Source organism: Megachile rotundata, chromosome 6, assembly GCF_050947335.1.
Source record: "Megachile rotundata isolate GNS110a chromosome 6, iyMegRotu1, whole genome shotgun sequence".
Lineage (NCBI taxonomy): Eukaryota > Metazoa > Arthropoda > Insecta > Hymenoptera > Megachilidae > Megachile > Megachile rotundata.
In genome coordinates, this window is record NC_134988.1 from 7501845 (window position 1) to 7527803 (window position 25959).

Below are 25959 nucleotides of genomic sequence, written 5' to 3' on the forward strand. Positions count from 1 at the left end.
CTTCTATTATATTATTACATTTGTTTGCTATTTATAAATTCTTGTTCATCATATGTGCAATTAATTAATTATGTATGAATCTAACGTATAAATCTGGTTTTATTACTAAAAATAGGAATATACAGGAAATAGATCTTATCCTATCTTATTTTTGACAGATGAATTTTCAAATTTAAAACCACTTAAATGTTTTAATTCAGAAATTTATAAAAAAAAAAACATTTAAAAAATTAGAAATTTGAAGATTCAGATTGATTGAAAATTAGAAAATTTGGAGACTTGTAGTTTGAAAATTTGAAAAATTCGATAATTTGAGAATATGAAAATTTAGAAATTATGTAATATGAGATTTGAAGAATTTCAAAAATATTCTGAACTGAATTCGAAAATATGAGAACTAGAAAGTTTAGAAATGTGGAAATTTGAAAATGTTTTGTACCATATATCTCATACCATTTGAAGATAAAATTGTTTATACTATTATTTAACATTTAATAGTTTATATGTATGCTTTCAAATAAATATAATAGTATAGCAAACGAGTGAACACTGGTTATTTCAAGAAAAAGCCTACAATAGTGTAAAATAAAAATGACATCACACTAAGTTATATTTTAATATCTAATTCTTTTAAACAATATTTCAAACAGTTATTGAAAATAACTACGTATAAGCGAAAGTACAATTTTTACTAGTTAATAATAAAATAAAATCTTTATATAATGAAAAATAATAAATAATAATTATTTAATAATCCATGAATCCTTATAAGTTGAAATATGAAGTGGTGATAGTTTTAAAACTATTGTAGAATTGACAAGATCGTATATCGTGTATGCACAAGTGTTTTATCTAACTCAAACAGATCCTCAAACGATTTAATCGTGTGCATTCTTCGGTTTAATAAGAGGCACGAGATATCTATCTCTAAAGACCCCGATTAACGAATAGAAAAAACTATTGTTAGTTATATTTATTCAGTATTAGTGTTTGTACTGTGTACGTGAGAGAAGACGATGCTAAAATCGACGTAAAATCTGATAATGAAAGACATATCGAAAATGGAAAAAAAGGACGTCATATTTAAAAGTATATTGCATGTTTATCGTGATGTAAACGAATTGTGAAAATATTGAATTAGTATTGCCGACAAAGGTTCTGAAAGCGTTATATGTGTCGCGTTTAACCTGTATTCTGGTTTGAATTGATAAAGGTAAGCGAGATAACTAAATATTTATTGGATATACATTGTTTTTGTATTATAATTTATTTTTCATTTTTATTGTGTTTATTGCTTTCTTACGTTTTTGACGTATACTGTTTGAAATCACAACTTAATATCAAAAGAATGTTAATTTCAAAAATTTTTATAGAATTAAAGAGAATTTAATGTTTATTGCAGGTTGTTGTATTAAGTGAAAGAAAATGAAGTTTGCTGAGCATTTGTCTGCCCACATTACGCCTGAATGGCGTAAACAATACATTAGCTATGAGGTAAAGTAATATTGTATTATAAATAGTCTGTCGATGTTTGTGTCAACGTAGCAGTAACTCACGTTAACATTTGAATACTCACGTGCAAAATATTGTTGCATATATTTATTTATGACAATGTTTACGAGTTGGTTCAATTCAATTTTATCCAAAACTGGTAATGAAATTCTGTGAAAAAACTGGAGACCTCATACATTCAAATATCTTATATGTTAAAGTGTTCAAATGTCAAAGCAAGTTAATGTATGTTCACAAAATAAAAACATGAAAAGATTTATGTATATTACAATAGTATGTTATAATTTAAATTATAATTATAATGATTGAATAAATAAGGACTTCATGATTATGGAATATTTTTAGCATATTTATATATTTTACATATATTTTGCATTTGTAGTTATATCTTTATTCTTTGCGATTAACAGGAAATGAAGGCAATGTTGTATACTGCTGTAGAAGAAGCACCTTCAGTCGAAAGTGTTGAACCAGAAGTGATATCTCGTCACTTTGCTTCATTCGATGAAGTGTTTTTTACATTTTGTGATCGTGAATTGAAAAAGATTAACACTTTCTATTCTGGTAAGAAAGCATTGTCAAACTTATGTATATAAATTATTTGGCTCCCTATCAGCAAACTGTAGCAATCACAGTAAATATGATTATTAATTACTATTATTATATATATGTTTTATATAGAAAAGTTAGCAGAAGCAACACGTAAATATGCAGCTCTTCAAAGTGAATTGAAAATTGCATTAGAATTGCAACAAGGTGGAGGAAAAAATAAAGGGAAAGCAACTGTTAAACCCCACTTGCCAACAAGGAAATTGAGGGAATTGAAGTTAGCATTTTCAGAATTTTATTTATCCCTAATCCTTCTTCAAAATTATCAGAATCTTAACTACACTGGTTTTCGGAAAATTCTTAAGAAGCACGACAAGGTAAATAATAATGAAATCATGTTCATTAACCTTCGCATAAATCCATGCTTAATATTTCGTATTTCTCTAGGTTTTCAGGTTCATTTAAACAATAATGAAAAATTAAGGAAAGATCTAACACTTATAATTTAAAGTTCCTTATTCTATCATGCACAAGTAAAAGATCTAGCACTGCTCTTGAGTGTAGTAATTTGTATCTCCTATAATACAAGTTTCAATATTATTTTTGTTCTTAATTTCAGTTATTGTCAGTAGACAGCGGCTCAAAATGGAGGGTAGAATGTGTAGAAACAGCGCATTTTTATACATCCAAAGATATAGACAAGCTCATACAGGAGACGGAAGCTACAGTAACAAACGATTTAGAAGGTGGAGACAGACAGCGTGCTATGAAACGTTTAAGAGTACCACCTTTAGGAGAGCATCAAAGTCCATGGACAACTTTTAAAGTTGGCTTATTTTCTGGTAGTTTTATTGTCCTATTTGTGACAGTTATACTTTCAGGTAAGAGTACTCATTTATGAAATAGAATACAATTAATCTATGACATCAAACTTTATTAATTTCGTTTTCAGCAATATTCCACGATGGCGGAGAAAACTTAAAAATTGCATTTAGATTATATCGTGGACCTTTACTAATTATACAATTTTTATTTCTCATTGGAGTGAATGTTTATGGGTGGCGATCATCGGGTGTAAATCATGTGTTAATATTTGAATTAGATCCACGCAATCATCTTTCCGAACAACATCTTATGGAATTAGCCGCTGTTCTCGGAGTTATATGGACTCTCAGTTTATTGAGCTTTTTGTACAGCGCTAGTTTAAGCATTCCACCATTTGTAAACCCATTAGTTTTAGTTTGTATTATGTTGGCATTTCTACTGAATCCATTAAAAATGTTCCGACACGAGGCAAGGTTTTGGTTATTAAAAGTTATTGTAAGTATAACAAGATACAAAGGTTATTAAATAAAGAATAAGTTACTGATTGATATTTTCTCCAGGGACGTATTTTAATATCACCATTCGCATACGTGAATTTTGCTGATTTCTGGTTAGCGGACCAGTTGAATAGTATGGCTACAGCATTGCTAGATTTTCATTTCTTGACATGTTTTTACATTACTAATGGAAATTGGTTGGAAGCGAACAACACTACGCAATGCATGTCTGGCTCTTTGATCATTAGACCTATCGTTAACTGTCTACCAGCATGGTTTCGTTTTGCTCAATGTATTCGGCGTTATCGAGACTCTAAGGAAGCATTTCCGCACTTAGCCAATGCTGGAAAATATTCAACAACATTCCTCGTCGTGATATCCAATACCATGTGTGCCTATCGTACTAGTAGGTTCATAAATAAATTTTTGATAAAGTTGTTTGAAGAAAATATATTTATACACAGTATATTCATTTCAGTGGAGTATCAGACTCGTTGGGAGAATCCATGGTTGTGGTTTTGGATGATTAGTTGTTTCGTCAATTCGGTTTATTCCTTAACTTGGGATTTGAAGATGGATTGGGGTCTTTTAGATAGTAATGCCGGTGAAAATAAATTTTTACGCGAAGAAGTTGTGTACTCAGCAGCGGTATGCAAATTCCTATATATCTTTTGTTCTTTTTCCAGCATTTATTGCAACTGATTTTTTTCTTCTAGGGATTCTATTATTTCGCTATAATCGAAGATTTTATTTTAAGATTTGCGTGGGTTGCTAGTTTTGTTCTTATTGAATGTGGTTACGTATCCAGTGACTTAATGACATCCATAGTTGCCCCGCTTGAAGTTTTTAGGTAATTCCGCAATTATTTTGCTACTTAATTTAATTCCATTTTATTCACTAATAACTAATCAATGTGTTCAATTTAAGGCGATTTGTTTGGAATTTTTTCCGATTAGAAAACGAACATTTGAACAATTGTGGTAAATTTCGTGCAGTTCGTGATATATCAATAGCACCGATAGAAAGTTCCGATCAGACACAAATTTTGCGTATGATGGACGAAGAAAATGGTGTACTTAATAGAGGCAAACGTAAAATGGGCGGTAAACGACAAACTAACACTAAGGAAGACAAACGAGCTTTGCTGAAAGAAGAAACAATCGATATAGATATATCCAATGCTAGTTGAAATCAATTAAAAAGATTCATCGCAAAAAACAGTTTGGAGAAATATTGCTGCATATACATTTTGTAAAACTTTGTAACTGGTTACAATGAAGATGCATCGAAGTTTAGGTTTTTAAATTTGTCAAAATTGAAGACTGTAAATTTAAGATTGTTACGAGTGCCTTGTATAATGTTCTTAACCCTTTAGTTGTGGCACGATATTTATTTAATTGTCAAAATGCACTATTGAAAAAAGTAATAATTTATTTTCATTGAATAAAAAAACATAGAATATTTTGTTATTTTATAAAATAAATAGAATATTGTATTTCTTTAAAATGCTATGTCAAATTAAATACATGATAATAACTGAGATTTTCTAAGCTAGCTAACATATAGACCTTTTGCAGCTAAGGGGTTAAAAGAACCGTGTTAGATTATGAGTTTAATAATTTAATGCTATAATAATTAAGGTACGGTGTCTTCCATTTAAAGTATTCTGGCACTTAACACATGACTTGTTGCTAATGCTGTAGTTATATAACATACCTTTAAGAAATATATTAAATTAGATTTTGAACGGTTTTTACATTATTTTTATAATTAGCATTATATTCACAAACATTTTCAAAGGGAAATAGTATTATAGTCTTCAATTTTGAATAGTAAATGCATAACTTGAAGAGCAAAAATGTGTTATGCGGTATAGAACATTGTATATAGTTGTAAATTGTTGTAGAAATGGGGATTCGATACATGTACATTCTCTGCGGGTAATATAACTAGTGGTAACATAGTTTAATATTTTTAATCTTATATAAAGAAAAATGTTCATAACCATATATTTTCAAGTATTGCTCTAAACGACATGTACTTTGTATTTCCCATTATGTGTAACTATATTATGTACTTCAAAGTAGGTAATCTAACTTGAATATTTCCAAACAGTAATACCTTCAGTTACAATTTGTTGCTTTGAATATAACAAGTATTGTTCTATCCTAAAACATTTGGTGTAATTCTACTATTTTAAGACTCAACGCTACATTTTTTTGTGAAATGTAGTTACAAATAATGAAAATTATAGCAAATACAAAACAGTGTTTACATAGTAGTGTCATGCTTAGAAACAGTTACTGAAGATAAACTAGGCTTTGTATTTAAATTTGATACAGAGTACTTAACGCCGCATTGTAGTATTTTTATAGTGTATTTATAAACAAAAGTAGACAATGAACAAGTAAACGAACTGAAATGCTTGGAGGAATATTCTGTCAATATCAGTAATAATAGTAACGACAACAATATAAAACAGTATAAAATTTTGTTTTGTATTTGACATTAAAAGTATAAACAAATAAATCGTTTATACATTGTGAATGAAAAATAATATTTATAATTTGCAGAAGAAACAGTGTAAAATCAGTACTTTAATTTTTTTCAGTACGTTATTAATTTACTTAATGGTTTACAGAAATGTTTATTATGACATTAATATATTAATGCATCAAATGTTGAATTCCAATAATTGTGATAGTTTTACACGAGTTTTTATATACTTTGTTATAGAAATAGTAGTAGTTGTTATCATGAACAGAATTATTATTGAAAAATGTTCAATATTTTTATATTTTGTATATAATGTATATACGAATTATATGTATAACATCCTTGAGGTATACTATAGGCGATTATATATAATTATAAGTAGTTTCAATAAATTCAGTACGTACATATATGTATTATACTTCAATATACTTATATTTAGTTAATAAAATGTTAAGTATTGAAGTGAGTACATCGTATCTTGTGTAACTATTTGTTAATAAAAATTATACCCAGATAACAGGTCTCATTATAAATATTTATTTATTTGTATTAATACATGTTACACATAATATGTACACAATAAAATCAGTGTCGAATCAATTTTTTTTAAATTATGGCTATACAATGGAATGGCGAGATAAAATTAGCATCGTTTATAGTACTTTACAGGCCATTTGATAAAAGAAAGAAATAATTTTTACTGTAAGATATAAGCTACAATTTTTTAAAGAAATTTTTATAATACTTATGAGTATTTTCATTCATATGAATCTTAAATTGGATTGTCCCGATTTCAATTAAGTATAATATATACATATTAGTGTTGAAGAAAATAATATTTCTTAATTAGATATTATTATTAATTTGTAAGTAATATAACTGACTTGAAAATGCGACTGTTGATTTTCTACATATTTTACAAATTTAGCAAAAATATAAACATAAACTCTTGTAACTAACAATATTCCTAAAAATTTACTGTGTGAAAGAATTATATACTAAAAGAATAAGTAGCAGCTTTGGCAATTTAAAAGATTATGAATATTCTCTCAACTATTAAGTAGTGAGTTACGATATTAATTTTCCTTTCTTATTTTTTAACATGAAGCTGTTAAATTTTAGTTCAGTAAGAATGGACCTATATTATGTAAAGTCGAGTATTAAAATTATAATTTCCCTTTGGAACTTTTACATAACAAATATACATATAAAATTATTAACCCTTCATAGCCTGAATCTTTTTCTGCGGGTATACTTTCTGCATTTGTTAAGATACATAGCAATTGCTATAAAATACTATAACAAATAAATAAATTGACTAATCTTTAAAACATTATTTATAGTACATAGTCACTCTTTTAAAATTAGCAATACATGTACCTATTTTGCTTTTGATATAGATCATGTTTTAATAAGAATCAGTAGTTCATTAATATCTATAATGATCTCTCAGTATATACCAAAGAATACTCATAATAAAGTAACACGCATACATTCAACATGCAAGGTGATATGCTTCAATGGCTTTGAAGAATAACAAAACAAAAGTGAAGTTCAACGAATACTGGAAGCATCGACAATTAAACAACTAAATAACTTTCCTTTTCGATTTAAAGCCATACGCAAAATTCTGTACATTGAGTAGTAACATATACATTAAAAAATAGTTTCATCATTGTGCATTTAGCTGGTTTTCGGGGTGACAATATCACTATCATGACTACTAGAAGCTTTTGACTTTCTTTCAGGATCCATGGCAATCGAGATGAACTCTTCTGAGATTTTTTTATCTAATCCTGTGTATGTTTGAGCTAGATCTACTTGGTCTTCTCCTATCGAGGACATTCTCTTTGGATGTTCTGCCTTCCCTTCAGTGGTTTGTTTCTTTCTCTCCATAGTGTCTTCATGTTCCACACTTGGATGACGTCTCTGCTTTGGTCGAATCTACAATTAAATATTATCACATTTCATTGTACAACATAACCAGTCTATAAATGATTTAAATATCAGTTTAAATTAAATGCTTCGTATAATAGTAAATGTCATGCTACAGTTTACTTATAGAAAGAGATTTAACATGATAAACATAGTAAAGTTTTTCAAATGCTGTATAATGATAGAGATTAACCACTCAGAAAGGTAATACTGTATGTCTCAGGATTAATCTTATAGTTACATAGGATGGTGGGTAAGAAACTTACCATTTGCGATGGAGGACGTCCACCATATGTCATGTGTGGAAGCATAGGAACAGCACCATAAGGGGAAGCAGCTATTGGCATAGGTCCAGCAGGCATGAATCCTCCAGGAAACTTAGCAGGAGCGCCAGGCATTCCATAAGGGGGCTACAACAAGCAAGCACGTATTGTGTTTATAAAGAAACTATTCTCTGACAAGAGACAAATTCTAAAAACTTCTCTATTTTGGTACATTAACGTTTAACCAGTTACTATGTGTTTTGTGATGAGCAAAATGGCACCATATGGTAAAATTAACCGTTATTTGTCTGAAAAGGCCATTTGGCATTTCAAGTTTTTTTTTATGAACCATCATGAGAGTTGCAATAAAATGTCTGTATTAGTCAGGTTTTTCGTGCTTAGCAGACCTGTTCTTCCTTTTCTATTATCTCATTATCTTATTATGAGTCATGAGTTGAATTCATAAATCATGTTTTTAGAAATGCATGCTGGTTAAAGGAAAATATACACATACACTACAGCTCGACTATTTGCTCATGCATTGAATGACATGTTTATTTTCGTTAATTAATATACTGACTGCTATCATGTGATTAATGTTTTGGATGTAATGTAATAAAATAATTGACAAAAGAAAACACAAGATTAATTCTGAATGGTGTTACTGTTACTAATGATATAAGATGTCATTTGAAACTTAATACACTGGAACAGTTAAGTAGTTAAATAATAAAATGCTTATGTAAGAACAATACTAGTCTATTTAAAAGAATATACAGGGTGTCCCGCAATTAGTGTAGGACCCGAAAAGGGGTGGTAGGTGGGGCAATTCTGAACAACTTTTTCCTTTGCCAAAATATTGGTTGAGGCTCCATTTTCGAGTTATTAGCAAAAAACACTGACCAATGAGAGTGTGCATAGACCGGGCGCGCGAAAGCGTGAGCGACAGCTTCGAATATGACGGCCGATCGTCGTCGTGAACAAACGTATCGATACCGTCGGTATAACGTCGGTATAACGTCGGTATATCGTCGGTATAACAGGAAGCTATTAGGTGAAAGTTAAATTGAATAATGAATTAAGAAGTTAAGAATAATATTAAGTTCTTCGTAATTCGTGAATAGGAGATAAACCAATTAGTTGTTGTTTACCCAGACCAAGTATCTTGTATTTATTTTAAGCCTTCAAAAAGGAAAAAGAATAAATTTACGAAAATTCATTCTGTCGATTATTCTAATGAAGCAAATGAATAAATTCACGTTTTAAAACGAATGAGTACCTTCCCTACGAAATGGGATAAAATTGGAATAAAATATCTAATGCAGTACCTCATTGAAGTGAAATAAATCAATTGCTGCGTACGTATAATTTTAAAAATATGGAAACAACTTAAATAAAACTTACCCATTGATTCATGAAAAAACTAGCTTCGATAAAAAATATTTATGTCACCGGGTAGATCCACCGATCAGAGCATCAACAGCTGATATCCTGGCAGGGTCAATGAACTCTCAATTTATTTCACTGTCTCTTTCTAATAATTTCTAATAATTGCACAACATAAGCACGACCGGTAAACGGACCGAATGAAAACGCGTGAACGATTATTCATAGATATGTATGTTTAACGATACGCTATATTCTCATTATAAGGTATCCGAATTGAGGAATCGATATTATATTGTATTTTATTAGAAGACATTGTTAGACTGGCCACGGATCGCGGTTTCGTTCTCGATCGCGAGGCATACGTCGCGAACGGTTGCCATGCAACGATGATCTGTTGAACGACTGCAGCGTCGATCGACAGTCATCGTTTATTGTCGAAAGATACGTGTTGAAATAAAATGTATCGTTGTTTTTAATCAAAAATTCTGTTTTCTTGCTTTCAAGATAATATAGTTTAAATTATTTCTGAATATTCGTTTATGTGTTTTCATTCGTCGTATTTATGTGTTGAACTCACAGTGAAAATTAGTGAAAATTAGTGAAAAATGACAGAAAAAAGTGACAATGAAAACTAATAATGAGAGATGACAGTGATAGGTGACAGTGAAGTTTCTTGAGAGTTTTTTCAGAATTTCTATTATTTATGAGAACAGTAAGGATCGGTGGATCGACCCAGTGACAGAGATGCATTTTCATCGTGATTATTTGCGGTTCAATGGTTGAGTTACATTTAAATTTATTAATTATTCAATTCAAATTTTTATTTGTTGAATAGAAAAGTTATTTAATTTTTTAAAAATGAGAATTTGTTCTTTTTCATCATCACAATATCGAACGAAAATAATTTTCCATATTTTATCCATTATTTCTTTGCCATAACGAATAAACGTATCGAATAAATTCGATTTACTTTGATTACGTGAGTAGAGACTAATTTTGTTATTTCTTATTCATGAATGAATGATAATTCAACAATAATCCAGATTTTTTTATTCATTATTCAACGTAACTTTCATCTAACAGCTTTCTATTATACCGACGTTATTCCGACGTTATACCGACGTTATACCGACAGTATCAATACATTTGTTCACGACGACGATCGGCCGTCATATTCGAAGCTTTTGCTCACGCTTTCGCGCACCCGGTCTATGCGCGCTCTCATTGGTCAGTGTTTTTTGCTAATAACTCGAAAATGGAGCCTCAACCAATATTTTGGCAAAGGAAAAAGTTGTTCAGAATCGCCCCACCTACCACCCCTTTTCGGGTCCTACACTAATTGCGGGACACCCTGTATACACAGACAGACATTTTACAGTTAAATAGAACATTAAGATTCTAATAAACCATAATCACATGATTTATTGTATTCAAATATCCTAAGGAAGAGAACTTATCTAGTGCATCAATATTCTTTCCACAGATCTGCATTGTGAGAACTAACATAAATCTGGAAAAATTGACAGAATATCAGCAAATTAGTTTGAAGTATTACACATTTTTTTAGCAGACAAAGATTATCTAGTGATCAAATGAATAAAAACAATAGCTGTTTCATTTAAAAACTGTTTCATATATATTAAATCAAACTGAATTAATAACACAACTTGCATCATAAATACAACTTATATGTTCATAACCATAACATACATATTATTTCAAATTAAGTTAATTTTAGCGTAACCTGAATTAAAAGTGTACTTTGTATGTTCTGATCTATTATAAGATATAAAAATGCAGCTGGTACCTTCTGAACTATTACCCAGATAAAAAATACAGTTTGTATGTTCTGATATTTTAAACACAATTGAAATAACTTGTTAAAATATAACTTCAACATACAGTTTGTATGTTCTGGTATTTTAAATATAATGGAAATGACTTGTCATAACTTTAACATACAGTTTATATGTTTTGATATTTTAAACACAATTGAAATAACTTGTCAAAACACAACTTGAATTTGACTTATCAAATTCATGGGTCTGTAGTACTTATACTACAGACCCATCAATCAGCAAAGAATTAAGAGGGAGTCTGCCGTGTACACTGGCCCAACGAAGCTTATCCTCCTGACCCAGAAACACCTGCACACCTGAGCTCGTGCATCTCCGAAATGTAGGCACAGAAATCGCCTGGAGCAGTCATTCGACGAGTTTCTCTCGATGCCCGCCGTCTGAACTTTCTAGCTCGCGTGTCACTGACCTATCCCTACCTCTTGTTGCCAGAGGTCGAGCGTGAGCAACGAAGAAAGGGTTGTGGGAGAGGATTTCTCACCTGGATCATCGGGTGCATGGGTAGCATCGGCTGCACCACATAAATCGGTTGACTCTTAGGCACGTGGTTTTGGGCCGTGACCCACTGATGCACCATGTTGCGGGTTTTTAGTCGACCGTCAACGTTTCCATCGTCGCCGTTGCTGGTCCTAAGACATCCGCATAATTTGGGGGTTAAGGTTAGGCAGCTGTAGCCGGAGACCAACAGTTCAGCCACGCTGGTGACCAGTAGTCCTATACTGGCGAGCAGACCACCCCAGTCACTCTCTACGTCTAGGTTGCCCTCTTCACCCTGTAATAATGGTTTAGTTAGGTTAAGTATTATTCATTTGTACTATTTTACTATTCTATTAATTTACTATTTTTTTATTATATTATTATACTAGGGTACTATTTTGCATTATTTTGTTATTCCACTCTTTTACTGTATTATTGTTCTAGTATTTTACTTTATTATTGCAACGCTATTACACTATTTTATTATTATATATATTGTAGTGTATATAATAATATAATATTATATATTATATATATTATTATTACTACTGTTCCATTATTTTACTGTCACTAATCTACTATTATATTATTTTACTACTTCAGTATTGTACTATTTCACAACGCTACTATACAATTTTACAATTATGGTACTTTATTATTGTTCTGCTATTCCACTATTTTACTATACTGCTATTCTACTATACTATTGTTCTTGTATATTATATTGCTATACTATACTTTTCTTCTTTACTAAGAACCTATCACAGCTGTTACAACAAAAGTAAAATTGCTACATCTTCCATTCGCATGAAATATTAAATATCTAAAACAATGATGGCTCAATGATCTTAGCAGTCGAGGCCCAAATAAAATCAACCAATCAATCAATCTAAAACAATGAATAATACCAAATGTAAGTAGTTTTATTTTTGCTCTAGATTTATCAGAGAAAGTTTTATTATAACATTGAAGATACTTAAACACTAATATTCCTACTTACTACTTGATTTTCAAGCAGTTTATACTCTAGTTACTGGGATAGTTTATAACAGCTCTAATTATGATTATAATGCCATTAAAGTCGGAGCACACTACGAGTTTTTATGATACCATAAACGTAACAGTATCGCAAAGGATCATCGACCGAAGAGGCACATTCCATTAGAGTTCAGAAGCAAGGTAATGTGTGAAATTTCCTTGAAAGAAATGCGCCCTGACCGCGTTTTGGCATCGGGAACTTTCTCTGCTGGTTAAACGGTTTTATCGGCCCTCTTTTGGCCAGTCCACATCGATGCGACCAGCAGACGGGAACAGCCCGAAAAAACGAAACGGGGCCAACATTGTCACCGACTAATTGGAGTATGTACCGATTAACGATTTCCAGTATCATGGGAACTATCGGTGAATAACGTTACCAATTTGAAACAAAATGAAGAGAGAATGCAAGCATATACAGGGTGGCCCGATTAAACCAGTCCTCATGAATATTTATAACATTGTTGGTGATATGGAAAGGTATTTTATATGAAAGCTGAACAGTTTGGAAAGGTACCACAGCGATGGTACGGTTATTTAAAGAAAATGGTGATGTGGGGGAAGAGAATATATTACTCCTTGATTTCTGATTAATAAATCTACAAATATTACAATTTAAAAAATGTTTAAATTCATAAATTCTACGAATATCATAATTCAGTAAAAGAGAGATTCCACCAAAAATAAGATCGCGCATCCGCTTCCTCAACAAGTATAATAAATTCCACTCAACGATTTCTAAATACCGCAATTCCGACAGTTAATATTAACGACACGCGCTAAAATTTCGCAACGTAAAAGGCGCGAAATGAAAGAAAAAGAAAGTGATAGCAATACGAATGCATCGAGATCCGAATATCGATAAGCGAAGAAGAAAAACAAGTGGGTGAAAGTGCGGAACAATACGTACCGGAACAGTGAGCAAGGTCACTTCCGGTGTCCTCTGGGAGTCCCTAACGATGGCGGTCAAGGCTGTGATCGTGGCCATATTCGAAAGGGCAAGGGCGATCAGACTGGCCGCAAGGTGAGCCGTTGAAAAGCTGGAATTCCTTTTGCTGGAGGACGTCGCGAGCGTCGCGACGACACCCAATGCCCCGGCGACAAGGGCGCCCATTCCTGCCCACAGTCCAGCGCCGGTGCCCCCCAATGCTGCTCCGTGAACCAGTACCAGTATACCGAATACTATCAGTACTATACCTGTGAAACATTAGTTACTATGTTATAATTTCTAATAATAAATACAAGGGTATACAGGATGTATATAGGGTGTTACCTGTAACGTTACTCACGATTTTTTTCCCACTTGCAGCCACCTTACGAAAAAGAGTTTAGAACAATATTTGCAGGGTATGAAGTGGACAATAGATATTAGTAATGCAAATTTTGAAAACAGTTTGTTCTTCTGGCAAAGTCAAGGTCACCTTGGGTTTTTTAAATAGGAACATACATTTTTTTTATTCATAGCTTTAGAGGACATCGAGACGTATTCAAAACACATATTACATGATATTTTTATTAACATATTACTCGATTTACAGAAGTGGAAATGTGAAGTAAAAGACCGGAATGTTACGCGATGGAAGGCGGCATACATTTTGAACATGTAATTAAATAAAGTGTATTTTTCTTACATTCTAGTCGCGTGTTTGCATTCAGTAATCTCTTCGGAATCAAATAATGGTTACACTACCAAAGTCAAAAGCTAAGTACTTCACATTTCCTCTTCTGTAAATCGAGTAATATGTTAATAAAAATATCATGGTCATTTCCATTTATATCGAATCATTACTGTGTTACTAGTTATAATGTTACAATTGTATTATTATAGGAATGTAATGTTATTAATTATAGTATTATTACTATAGGTCATTTTCACTTATGTCGAATCATCACTGTATTATTAGTTATGATGTTACAATTATATTATTATAGGAATGTAATATTATTGATTATAATGTTGTTACTACATATAGGCCATTTTCATTTATATCGAATCATCACTGTATTATTAGTTATAATGTTACATTTATATTATTATAAGAATGTAATGTTATTGTTTATAGTGTTATTACTATATTATTATGGGAATGTGATATTAACTATGATCAAATTTACAGGTCTTCATACAATAATAAATATAATAAAATTACAACATTATATGCTTATTGTTTGATCATCATGAAACAAAATAATTTGCATTAACACAAGTAACTGCGATTCAATATAAGACCATCTCTGAAGTACAAATTAGAAGACGACAAATAGACTAAAAACATGTTACATTACCTCAAAGCATCTAAACTGTACTATAAACTGTACGACAAAGCATCTAAGCTGTAAACATACTCTGAATCACTAATAACCCATGAGAGGTTGATGCAACTATAAATAAATAACTAAAAGAAAATTTGTAGGATATCAATCATGGTATTAGAAAGTCAGTTACAACTTCTGATCTAAAAATGAGTATGATTAAATAACTTTGATGTTATAGATTCCCGTATAATGGCGTTATGGCGATTCTTAAAGGATTGCAAGCTACGGAAAGAGTTACACAAGTGCAATAACTTTCTAAGTGCAATGTTTTCACTTTTACGCTGATTTCTCGCCACTTTAGAGAAATATCTGCTCAGTGGTCATGTCATAGAAATTCACTCGTTTCTCATTTACAGAAATCTACGACAATCAAAGTACTGCGTGAAAGTAGAAATCAGTGTTAGAATTAACTGCTATTACTATTTTATACGTGTCTCTCAAGTAGTATTGTAATTGAAGATGAGCTTCTGTAAAATGATTAATTTCTTATTTCCTTCTTTGGTGCAATTTCTTTAAATCGTAGAAACGCGAAGAAAGTTTGTTCATTAAATTTGTGGAATTTTAAGAAATTTACTTTGTACAAATACAGTCAATTACTTATTAACATTTTAGTAAGACTCTATGTATGAACAAAAAAATTTGAATAACCTTTTTTTACATTTCTTGTTATTTTACATTTATTCATATTTATATTCATATACATTTTATACATTATTTCAATTTACTTATTTAAATATATATGTTATAATAGCTTGTCCTTCTTGCAGCCTGCAGTATATTTATCGAACGTCATAAAAATTCGAAAAAAATCGTGATCCATAATAAAATGATCTATCATTATGCAAACCACCTTTAAAATCCGAAGGTCCATCGTCCTTGTACGAATGAAGGAGAACGATTAACCTTCGGCAAATACCATGTATACATTAATTTAAATAATAATTGCCGTCGAAAAAAATAAAACATGTTCGATTAATCTTAAACCTGACATTTCCGTTTTTTAACACTTGACTACATTGCGTGATAAACACGTTTATCATGAAATGTGGTGATATTAATTGGATTAACTCAGACCAAACAGGTTTCCTCAAACGACTAATTCCGCAATAAGTTTCAAATACCTACATAGTACATTTATTTTCATTCACGTGTCACCAGTAGATAACAAAATGACGCTCAATTTTTCAATTTCTTGAGAAACTACTTTGAATCACTAACAATAATAAAATGTTTAATGAACTTTTAATTGAACAGTACATTTTGCATTCTTGGTAAGCGAGATAAAATAACTTCAATGTTCCAAAGCAATTATCGCCGAGCTTTAAAGCGGGAGATCGTCCCCAGAAAATATAACCTAACCTAATCATGCCGTGGTCCAATATTTGCAGACGAACTGAAATGTTATCTATTCGTATATGTATAAATCCACAAATTCATCGTACACAAACAGAAGATAGCTATGCTTGTGACTGTGTCATAGGTCCACACTTAAGTAAAATTCTTTGTATCGGTAAGAAAGTTGTTTGCGAATATTTCGACAGCTTGTTATTTCCAGTAAAAATGAAAATCATGTTCGTATGCAGCACGTGGAACAAGTAGAACAAGGTTGAAGTAAACGTGAGCTACAGTTTGTAAAATAATGTGTTTTATACATATGGGACACCCTGTGGATACTCAGGTCTGGGGCAATACGAACGGTAGTTACTACAAAGGAGATCTTTGTGTTACGTATAGGCAGAATTCTATGAATTATACTTAAAGTTTTTACATCTCTGAAACTACAAGGTTGATACTTAAGGTTGACACAAGGTTGATACCTCTCCCTTTTTCACACACCTTAAGCACATATCAAAAGTCCACATTCGATACTACAAACTCTAGGATGAACTCATAAAATCAACTCACCAAGTAGTAACTGTCCACACGACGTAAACATGAGGAGGTTCAACTCGTCCTTGGCCTCAGAAGCCCTAATCTTCTCTCGACTTTCATATTGTTGCTGCGTATGAGGCTGATGCTGTTGCTGTCGCTGTTGTTTCTCAGATATAAGGATCTCCTTCGAGTGTTTCGATTCTAAACAACTCTCCGGCTTCAAATCCGACGTCGTCGAATCCTTTGAATTTTTCGAATTATTCGAGTCCTGACTTCTAACCGTCGAGTCCAAGGTGATCGTAGCTGTCTCCATGCTTCTTCTTTGTTTAATCTTTCACGTTTTCATACTTCACTGTGTACACCTGTTCCTTCTGCATCCAACGACGTTTTGTATATCATGAAGCTCCCTTTTTGTTCAGTTAGTCTTCCAAGCCACTTTAGGCGTTATTTGTGATTTCTGCACTTTTTTATACGAAAGATTAATTGCAATATGAGTGGTTTAAGCTTGTAGAAATTTATAGATGATTTTTCTGGAGGATTAAACTTTGTTAAGTAGTTTGAAGCGAGGCTTTTTATGGTGAAGGTCAGTTGACGATGTAATCGCTGATCTTGTTGACGCAGTCTGATGTATCCAACTGATCTGTAAATTGAAGAGGAAATAATTAGAGTTTGTAAAATACTTTTATTTTGTAAAATACGTTTGCTTTGTCTTATTTATTGAAGTCTTTGAACCAATGTATCTTGGATGTTTTTCAGTGTTTAATATATTTTGCTGTACGATAATATCCTACACAGTAAATTAATATTATACATATAGGGTGTCACCTGTAACACTACTCACGATTTTTCTCCCACTTGCAACTACCTTACAAAAAAAAGTTTAGAACGATATTTGCAGGGTGTGAATCTATTGTGCACTTCATACCTTGTAAATATTATTCTAAACTTTTTTTCGTAGGGTGGCTGCAAGTGGGAGAAAAATCGTGAGTAGCGTTACAGGTAACATTCTGTACTATAAATAATAGATCGAAAAACATTTTCAAATAAAAGTAATTAAAGTTCGTTCGTCATGTACTTGTGCACGAGTTGTTTTTTAAACAAATTGCAAATAGAACCATGGAACAGAAATTCTGTTAAGATTTCAGAGAAAAAGTCGTATTACGGTAAAAAGAATCGTGCTGACATGCGCATCTCGTTCGACGAGCTTACAATCGCACGAAAGTACAGTTGGTTCTTTCAGAATGTCTCTAGAATGTCCGCAAAACAAGGACGAGTTCGTGTTACTTCAAGGTCGCTGCACATCGCGAACCACAACATTTTTTCAGTCCAGTCACCACTGTACTTTACACAGACATTACAGGCATGAACATGGTGATTCGAATTGATAAGTGCACATCACAGCATCTTTTGAAATTAGTATATTATTTACTTATTAGTATGATTATAATAGTATTTTGTTAGAGTGAATAATGCTTGGGTGTTGTTTGTATAATATATTTTTGAAGGAATAGATATTTTTGTATGGACATTTTATTAATTTATTATTTTATTGTTTTACTATTTCATTACTTTACAATTTTATCATTTCATTCTTTTATTTTCGTACTATTTTACTGTTCTATTAATTTACTATTTTACTAATTTACTATTTTCCTATTTTCCTATTTTACTATTTCACTATTTCGTTATTCGCCTGTTCTACTATTAAGCAATTTTACTATTTCATTCTTTTACTTTTCTATTATATTACTATACTACTATCCTATAATTTTTACTATATTGCCCTTACTATTATAATAATATTCTTTCCTATTATACTATTAATTCTACTATTTAATTATACTACTATACCAAATACTATTTTCCTATCCTATTATTTTATCATTTCACCATTTCATTTATTAAACATTCATTTTTTATTTTTTATCTCACTATATTATTTAAGTAAATACTATATTTCAATCTGCTATAATAAATGCGAATTTATTAATTGAACTACTGATCAAATTTAATTCGCCAATTATTAATTCTACACGTGACAGCAAATGTTGATCGTTGCATATTAAACAACCGATTTCGAAATATCCGAAGGAAGTCGGATATATTTTTATAACGTGAAAGTGTAACAGAATGGCAGTTGTGGCATATCAATTTACAGTTCAATGCATGTTGAAAATTATTATATAAACGTGTCTTCAATATTCTTAATACAAAATGGACGATTATCAGTTGTAGCAATACTTCGCATTATTTCGCTGATTTCGAAACTATGAAAGCTCTGACACAATTTGATGACATAAAAGCTTTATAAAATAACGCTTATGATATATCAATTTTAAGCTTCAAATGTAACACACACAACTATGTAAACGTTTCATAAATATCTTTAACACGAAACAGAAAATTATTAATTATAACAGGAAATTACTGTTGCATATCATTTACATTATTTTGAAACATTAAAAGTTCTGTGAAAAGTTTCATGACATAAAAGTATCGCAAAATAGCACTTATGCTATATCAATTTAAAGCTTAAAGTCTGACAAAAATAACTATACAAAGAATCCATCAATATTCGCAATATAAAATAGATTATTGCTAATTGTAGCAAACAAGTATTACTCCACATTATCTCAACGATATCAAAACATAAAAGTTTTGACAAAATTTCATGACTGAAAAGTATCACAAAACAGCACTTGTGGCATATCAATTTAAAGCTTGAAACCTACCAAAAATAACTATATAAATGCACCATCAATATGTTTCATACAAAATGAATTACTGTTAATTGTAGCAAACAATAACTGTCACATACTTCAATAGTTATGAAACATAAAATTTTTGATACAACAATTCATGACTGAAAAGTATCACAAAACAGCACTTGTGGCACATCAATTTAAAGCTTGAAAACTACCAAAAATAACCATATAAATGCACCATCAATATGTTTCATACAAAATGAATTATTGTTAATTGTAACAAACAATTACTGTCACATACCACTTGGACAATTTCAAAATATAAATCCTCTTATAAAATTCATGACTGAAAAGTGTCACAAAACAGCACTTGTGGCACGTCAATTTAAAGCTAAAAGTCTATAAAAAACCACAGAAGAAAAATGTCATGAATACTTTCAGTACAAAATGGCTGATAAACAGCTATGCAGTTAATGATGCAAAGAAATAATCAGTGGTTATTGATGTATTCCAGTATGGACCTATATTAAATTTAATTTTTTACTCTTTTATTAACAATAACTTTGTGTCATAGTTTCTACCATATTTATGATAGAAATGTCATGAGTGATATGTGACAGTGCCAATAGTGCTAATTCCATCAGTCTATACTTGCGTTTCGAAATCATCCTGTAACAACGTAACAGAAGTCCATTGTTACTGGCAAGCAGCCATTTTGTATTAGAAATATTAATGAAACTTGAAACCATCTTCATTAACCCTATGCACCTCTTAATTTCTTCTATCAACCAACTTCTTCCTTTACAAAATAGATGAAGAAAGAGGTTCCTCCTAAAATATATTGCAACAATGAATATGTAACAAATACATTCATCTTTTATTATAAGTAGTAAATAAATAATAATATAGATAATTATAAGATTCAAAAGAAGTATGATGTCGAGCCACGTTAGACATAGGATTAAACACTAGCAAAGAATCAAACTCTAAGTTTCACAACATACGTGTAAACCTGCCATACGTGTCATTTTGTTCACCCCTTAGCCTGCAAGGTTTTCAACAGGTGCGTCAGTCAGAGCTGCCTAATTATTACTGTAGTATTACAATAAATAAAAAATATTGAAACGTAAGGCATACTTTGCAATTTAGAAATCTTTAATTATACAAACTGCAATTAGTTTCATACTGAAACCTCAATTTTTACGCAAATACGATTCAGTTTTGTTACATATGAACTATAACGTGCGTCACTAGTCTGATTCGATGTTGTAGGCCAAGATTAACACTAAAACTACCAAACCGCTCCACAAGTTTGTTATTATAAGGTGCACATTTTATTAAAGTACATTCGTTAAAGTCAATATTGAGTTTCATCAAGATAAAGAATAAATGTGTGTACTAATTTATGTTTCGTCGTTTGTTGCTTTATTTTTTTAACTTCATATTTAATTTCAAATTAAGTACACATTATATGTCGGTTTAGTGTTAAACTCTGAGTAGAATCATAAATTTTCTATCTTTCAAACTCTATCAACAATTTAAGTTTCTTAAAAATCAACCGAAATATATGAGTTTAATTTAGATTTTTTGGAAACAAAAAGAACATATCCCTACAACCGAGATTTAACTAGAACGCATTAATTAAATTTATCTGAAGATCATCTTTCTGGAAGAATGACGAGGATATCTAGGTTAAGAGAATAATCCAATTTTCAAATCCGTTTTGTTTAAACATTTATCGTAAATTCGAAATATCTCGAGGCACGTAACGCGTTAAAATCATGTAGAGAGATGATCGCGAAGACTAACAAGCTTCACAGATTTTCACGGTAGATGAATCTAGCGTGTACGGTAAATTTCTGACCGGAAAAGAATCTCTGTGCAGGTTGGAAAAGAATATCGCGAGGAATTGCGAACAAACGAGCAGCGGGACTCTTTTATAAAACGCAGTGAACATTGCAGGATAGTCCTGGGTCAAAAGTAACAATGGACGAAAGCAACAAGTTAAATGCTTTATGTTTAGGGAGGTTGGAACTTCCTGAATAGGATATGTCAAGTGCATCATTGACGTAAGCAGGATAAGGTTTATGCTTGTATATGGATATTTTATGGTAGAAATTTAGATATTTTTAATGATATAAATATAGTAATTAGGATATTCTTCGAATTTCTGTGTTTATTACAAATTTAATAATTAGGATGTTATTCAAAATTCTGAGTACAAAAACTTCTTGTTTTAAAATTTGAAATTTTTACATTTCTGAATATTTATATTTTTGAATTTATGAATTTTTTAAATTTAATAGTTTTGAAGCTTAAAATTTAGAATTGTCAAATTTGAAAATTAATAACTACCGAATTTTCAAAATAAGTTTGCATCTTTGCAAATTTGTCTATTTCTACATTTTGAACAATTTATCGAACTGAAATTTGCAAATTAACAAATGCTCAAATGATAAAATTCTCAAATGCCCAAATACCCAAATTCTCAATACTCAAATGTTCAATACTCAAGTTCTCAATTTACAAATTCACAAATTGCCAAATTCCTAAATTTCAAAATTCAGAATTCTTAAATCTGCTACACTTCTAAGTTCCTAAATTCCCATATTTCTAAATTCCAAAGTTCCAAAATCCCTATATTCTTAAATCCTCAAATCCCTAAATTCCAGGACCTCTATATTCCAAAATCCCTAAATTCCAATATCTCTATATTCCCAAACCCTTAAATTTCAAAATTCCAAAATTCCTATATCTCTAAATTCTAAAATTCCTAAATCCCCAAATTCCTAGATCCCTAAATTCCAAATCCCAAAATCCCTAAATTCCTAAATTCCAAGATCCCAAAATCCCAAAATCCCAATATCTCTATATCCCCATATCCCTATATTTCTAAATCCTTAAATTTCTATATCCCTAAATCTTTCAATTCCAAAATTCAAAAATCCCTAAATCTAAAAATCCTCAAATCTCAAAATCCCAAAATCCTCAAATCCCAAAATCCTCAAATCCCTAAATCCTCAAATCCCTAAATCCTCAAATCCCTAAATCCTCAAATCCCTAAATCCTCAAATCCCTAAATCCTCAAATCCCTAAATCCTCGAATCCCTAAATCTTCAAATCCCTAAATCCTCAAACCCCAAATTCCTCAAATCCCAAAATTCCAAAATCCCTAAATTCTAAATTCCCAAATTCCTAAATTCTAGAGTTTTCATTTACTCAAATTCCATGTACTCCCGCCAGGTGTGTTATACCACTACTATTACTAAAGCTAAAGCATCTGACACACTCTAAACAAAAATCCTAGTTACGCTAACAGGTGTGCCAATGAATAATTCAATGTTTTCTTTTTCTTCGAATTTCTTACATATTTATTTATACGGCATAAAAATTCCAATCCTATCCTAAACATAATCTCTGTGATCCTATAATACTGAACGTCATTTCTTCTTTTTTGAATAAATGATAGATTACGTTTTAAAAGGAATTTCTAAAATTAGACGCTTGGAGAAACAAATTTTATTTGATGTTTTGAAGTGGCTACTAAATAAGATAATGAGCTGTGATTAGAATAAGTGAAAATTGAAAAGAATTCACTATGTCTGATGAAGATGTTGGATCAAATAGATACTAATTAAGTTTGGTTGTGAAGATTAATTACTGTTATATTAAATATCATTGTAATTAATTTAATAGTAGTTTATAACTATTATATCAAATGTCACGTTAATGTAATTAATTTAATTATATTTAATTATATTAAATGAATAGTAATGAATAGTAAGTAATAGCAATTAATATAATAGTAGTTAATTATATTAAAATTATTAATATACTGTATTTTACTAAATATTTATTGTTAATGTATATTTTTATATATTGTTTTATATATTATTTTTATATATTATTTGTATATATGAAGGACTATATTTTGTGACAGTGTATTTCAACTTTTTAATAAAGAATAAAATTATTTATCGTGGATTATTTCTTATTATATTAAAAATAAAATTGTCCATTTCGTATTAGGATATTGTTTTAAAATTTGCAAGAAAATAGGAAAATATTTCAAGACATCGATTTTACCAGAGAGAAATATTATTTTACAAATTTTTAAGATTGTTAGATTTAAATGCAATCAAAACATGATTTTGTTAATTTACAATAAAAAGTTTATTTTATTTTACAATTTTATATATTTCAGTTTTAACAAGATTCTTTATTCAATCTTTGAATTTTGTCAGTTTCAAATTTCTTTTTAGTTTACTATAATATTTCTGAAGTTTGTTTATTTTATTTTTAAGATATTTACCTGTTTCAGAAGTTTGTTCACTGTCCTTTTTAAAGTTTCATTCAATATAGAATTTTGTCTATTTTATTAGATTTAATTTATATTTCATTAGAAAATTATTAGATACTGTTTATTTTACCTACAACTTTTGTCTATTTAATTTTATTATTTTATCTATTTCATTACAAAATTTGTTATTTCTTTGTATTCTAATTTTAAGAATCTTGTCAAATCTATATTTTTATTTCATTACATACATTTATCCATTTCATTAGAAAATTATTAGATACTATTTATTTTACTTTTTTATAACAATTTTCGTCCATGTAATTTTATAACTTTACTCTAGAATTATATTTCATTTCAATCTGTCTATTTTGTTACAAAATTTTTGAAGTTTTAACTTGAACAATTTTCATGTATTTGACAAGCGCATCTATAATAATTTTATTTATGTAAACACTATTTTATTTAACAAGAAACTTGTCTATATCTATACAAAATTTGTGAATATTGTCTATTTCATTTTACAACTTTATTTCAGAATTCCATTTCATTTCAATTTGTCTGTTTTGTTAGAAAATTTAATAAGCTTTAACTTGAACAATTTTTATGATAAATTTGATAAGTTCATCTACAACAATTTTATTTATATAAACACTATTTTATTTTACAACTGACATGTCTATATTACTACAAAATTTGTGAATATTCTCTACTTCATTTTATAATTTTATTTTAGATTTCCATTTCACTTAAATTTGCCTATTTTGTTAAAAAATTTGATAAGCCTTAACTTGAACAATTTTCATGAAAATTTTAACAAATTCATCTACAACAATTTTATTTATTTAAACACTATTTTATTTTACAACTGACATGTCTATATTACTACAAAATTTGTGAATATTCTCTACTTCATTTTATAATTTTATTTTAGATTTCTATTTCACTTTAATTTGCCTGTATTATTAAAAAAAGTTTAACAAGTTCATCTACAACAACTTTATTCATTTAGAAACCATTTTATTTTACAACGGACATGTCTATATTGCTACAAAATTGTAGAATACTCTCTGTTACATTTTATAATCTTGTCCATATTATTAAACAATTTTAAACTTCTTCTATTTAAAACAATTTCTACTTCATTTTTACTAACTTCCATCCCAGATTTCTTTCACAAGCACATAAATTCGCTAAAAAAAACTCTTTAAGCTACTCTCCGCAATTCAATAAATCAACCATTTCACAATATTATCGCTAAGTAGCCATTTCAAAACAGCACATTACAAATAACGAAGATTATCCCTCGGTGAAGATATCCTCTAAAAGACATAAAGCGTACATTCCACGTTCACCGGTGAACTTTATCAACGAACAGCGATAGATCGTGTATACAGCAGAGCGTGGAAGGATCGCGAATAAACATACCAGCAGGTCAACGTTGCATGTCACTGTTCTTCCGTGTGTGGTAATCACACCGAACGTCCGTTCGAAGTAACACTTCACCAGTCGTATGTCACTCACTGTGTTACGTGGTTGACCGAACTTCGTGACACACGGTGAAACGAAAGAATCGGAAGTAAAGAGAGAGATCGTGGTTCTCGAGGATTCTGTGCACGCAAGATACGACCGGCTGTTCGTACACCCGATCGGTGACTGAAGTCTTCCGAGCGGTACAGGTTGAGAGACTACTCTCCTCGGGCCTTTCTCCGTCTCTCTTTCTTTGTATCGACACGCGAATAGAACCCCTACTTCTCTTACTCTCTTTCTCTTCTACCGAAGCTATGAGTTTCTATGGGATAGTGGGCAGCTCGCGGATAACGGGGGACACGAATTTCTATTTTGGTGGATTTGAAAATTTTGGGGGTTGGAGGGAAGTGGAAGGTTTGAAATGGGAGTTTTTGGATTTGGGGATTTGGGGTTGGGAAATTTAGG

The 25959-nt window shown here is 30.6% G+C and overlaps 2 protein-coding genes across 2 annotated transcripts; one reads left to right on the top strand and one right to left on the bottom strand.

Moving 5' to 3' along the window:
- The first annotated feature begins 774 nt into the window (after nt 1–774).
- On the top strand, nt 775–5128 carry LOC100878789 (solute carrier family 53 member 1). The gene is made up of 10 exons (XM_003705517.3): nt 775–1213; nt 1403–1494; nt 1923–2076; nt 2194–2438; nt 2681–2942; nt 3014–3381; nt 3447–3789; nt 3862–4031; nt 4100–4233; nt 4311–5128. The coding sequence occupies exons 2-10, from the start codon at nt 1426–1428 to the stop codon at nt 4570–4572; spliced, it is 2007 nt and encodes a 668-aa protein (XP_003705565.1). The 5' UTR covers nt 775–1213; nt 1403–1425; the 3' UTR covers nt 4573–5128.
- Nucleotides 5129–6400: 1272 nt separating this feature from the next.
- On the bottom strand, nt 6401–25691 carry LOC100878973 (uncharacterized). Its single transcript, XM_076532908.1, has 6 exons — nt 25453–25691; nt 17056–17662; nt 13745–14031; nt 11804–12094; nt 8081–8224; nt 6401–7823 (listed from the first exon to the last, which is right to left on the bottom strand). Exons 2-6 carry the CDS (start codon nt 17333–17335, stop codon nt 7563–7565), a joined length of 1263 nt encoding a protein of 420 aa, XP_076389023.1. The 5' UTR covers nt 17336–17662; nt 25453–25691; the 3' UTR covers nt 6401–7562.
- Nucleotides 25692–25959: the final 268 nt, after the last annotated feature.

What these genes read in the sequence shown, in the direction of transcription:
- LOC100878789 (XM_003705517.3), top strand. Translation starts at nt 1,426, where the DNA reads ATGAAGTTTGCTGAGCATTTGTCTGCCCACATTACGCCTGAATGGCGT. An exon ending in GATTAACACTTTCTATTCTG is followed by an intron (nt 2,077 to 2,193) that starts GTAAGAAAGCAT and finishes TGTTTTATATAG; the next exon opens with AAAAGTTAGCAGAAGCAACA. An exon ending in TGTGACAGTTATACTTTCAG is followed by an intron (nt 2,943 to 3,013) that starts GTAAGAGTACTC and finishes TTTCGTTTTCAG; the next exon opens with CAATATTCCACGATGGCGGA.
- LOC100878973 (XM_076532908.1), bottom strand. Translation starts at nt 17,335, where the DNA reads ATGGAGACAGCTACGATCACCTTGGACTCGACGGTTAGAAGTCAGGAC. An exon ending in GTGTGGACAGTTACTACTTG is followed by an intron (nt 14,032 to 17,055) that starts GTGAGTTGATTT and finishes AATGTTTCACAG; the next exon opens with GTATAGTACTGATAGTATTC. An exon ending in TGACCTTGCTCACTGTTCCG is followed by an intron (nt 12,095 to 13,744) that starts GTACGTATTGTT and finishes CCATTATTACAG; the next exon opens with GGTGAAGAGGGCAACCTAGA.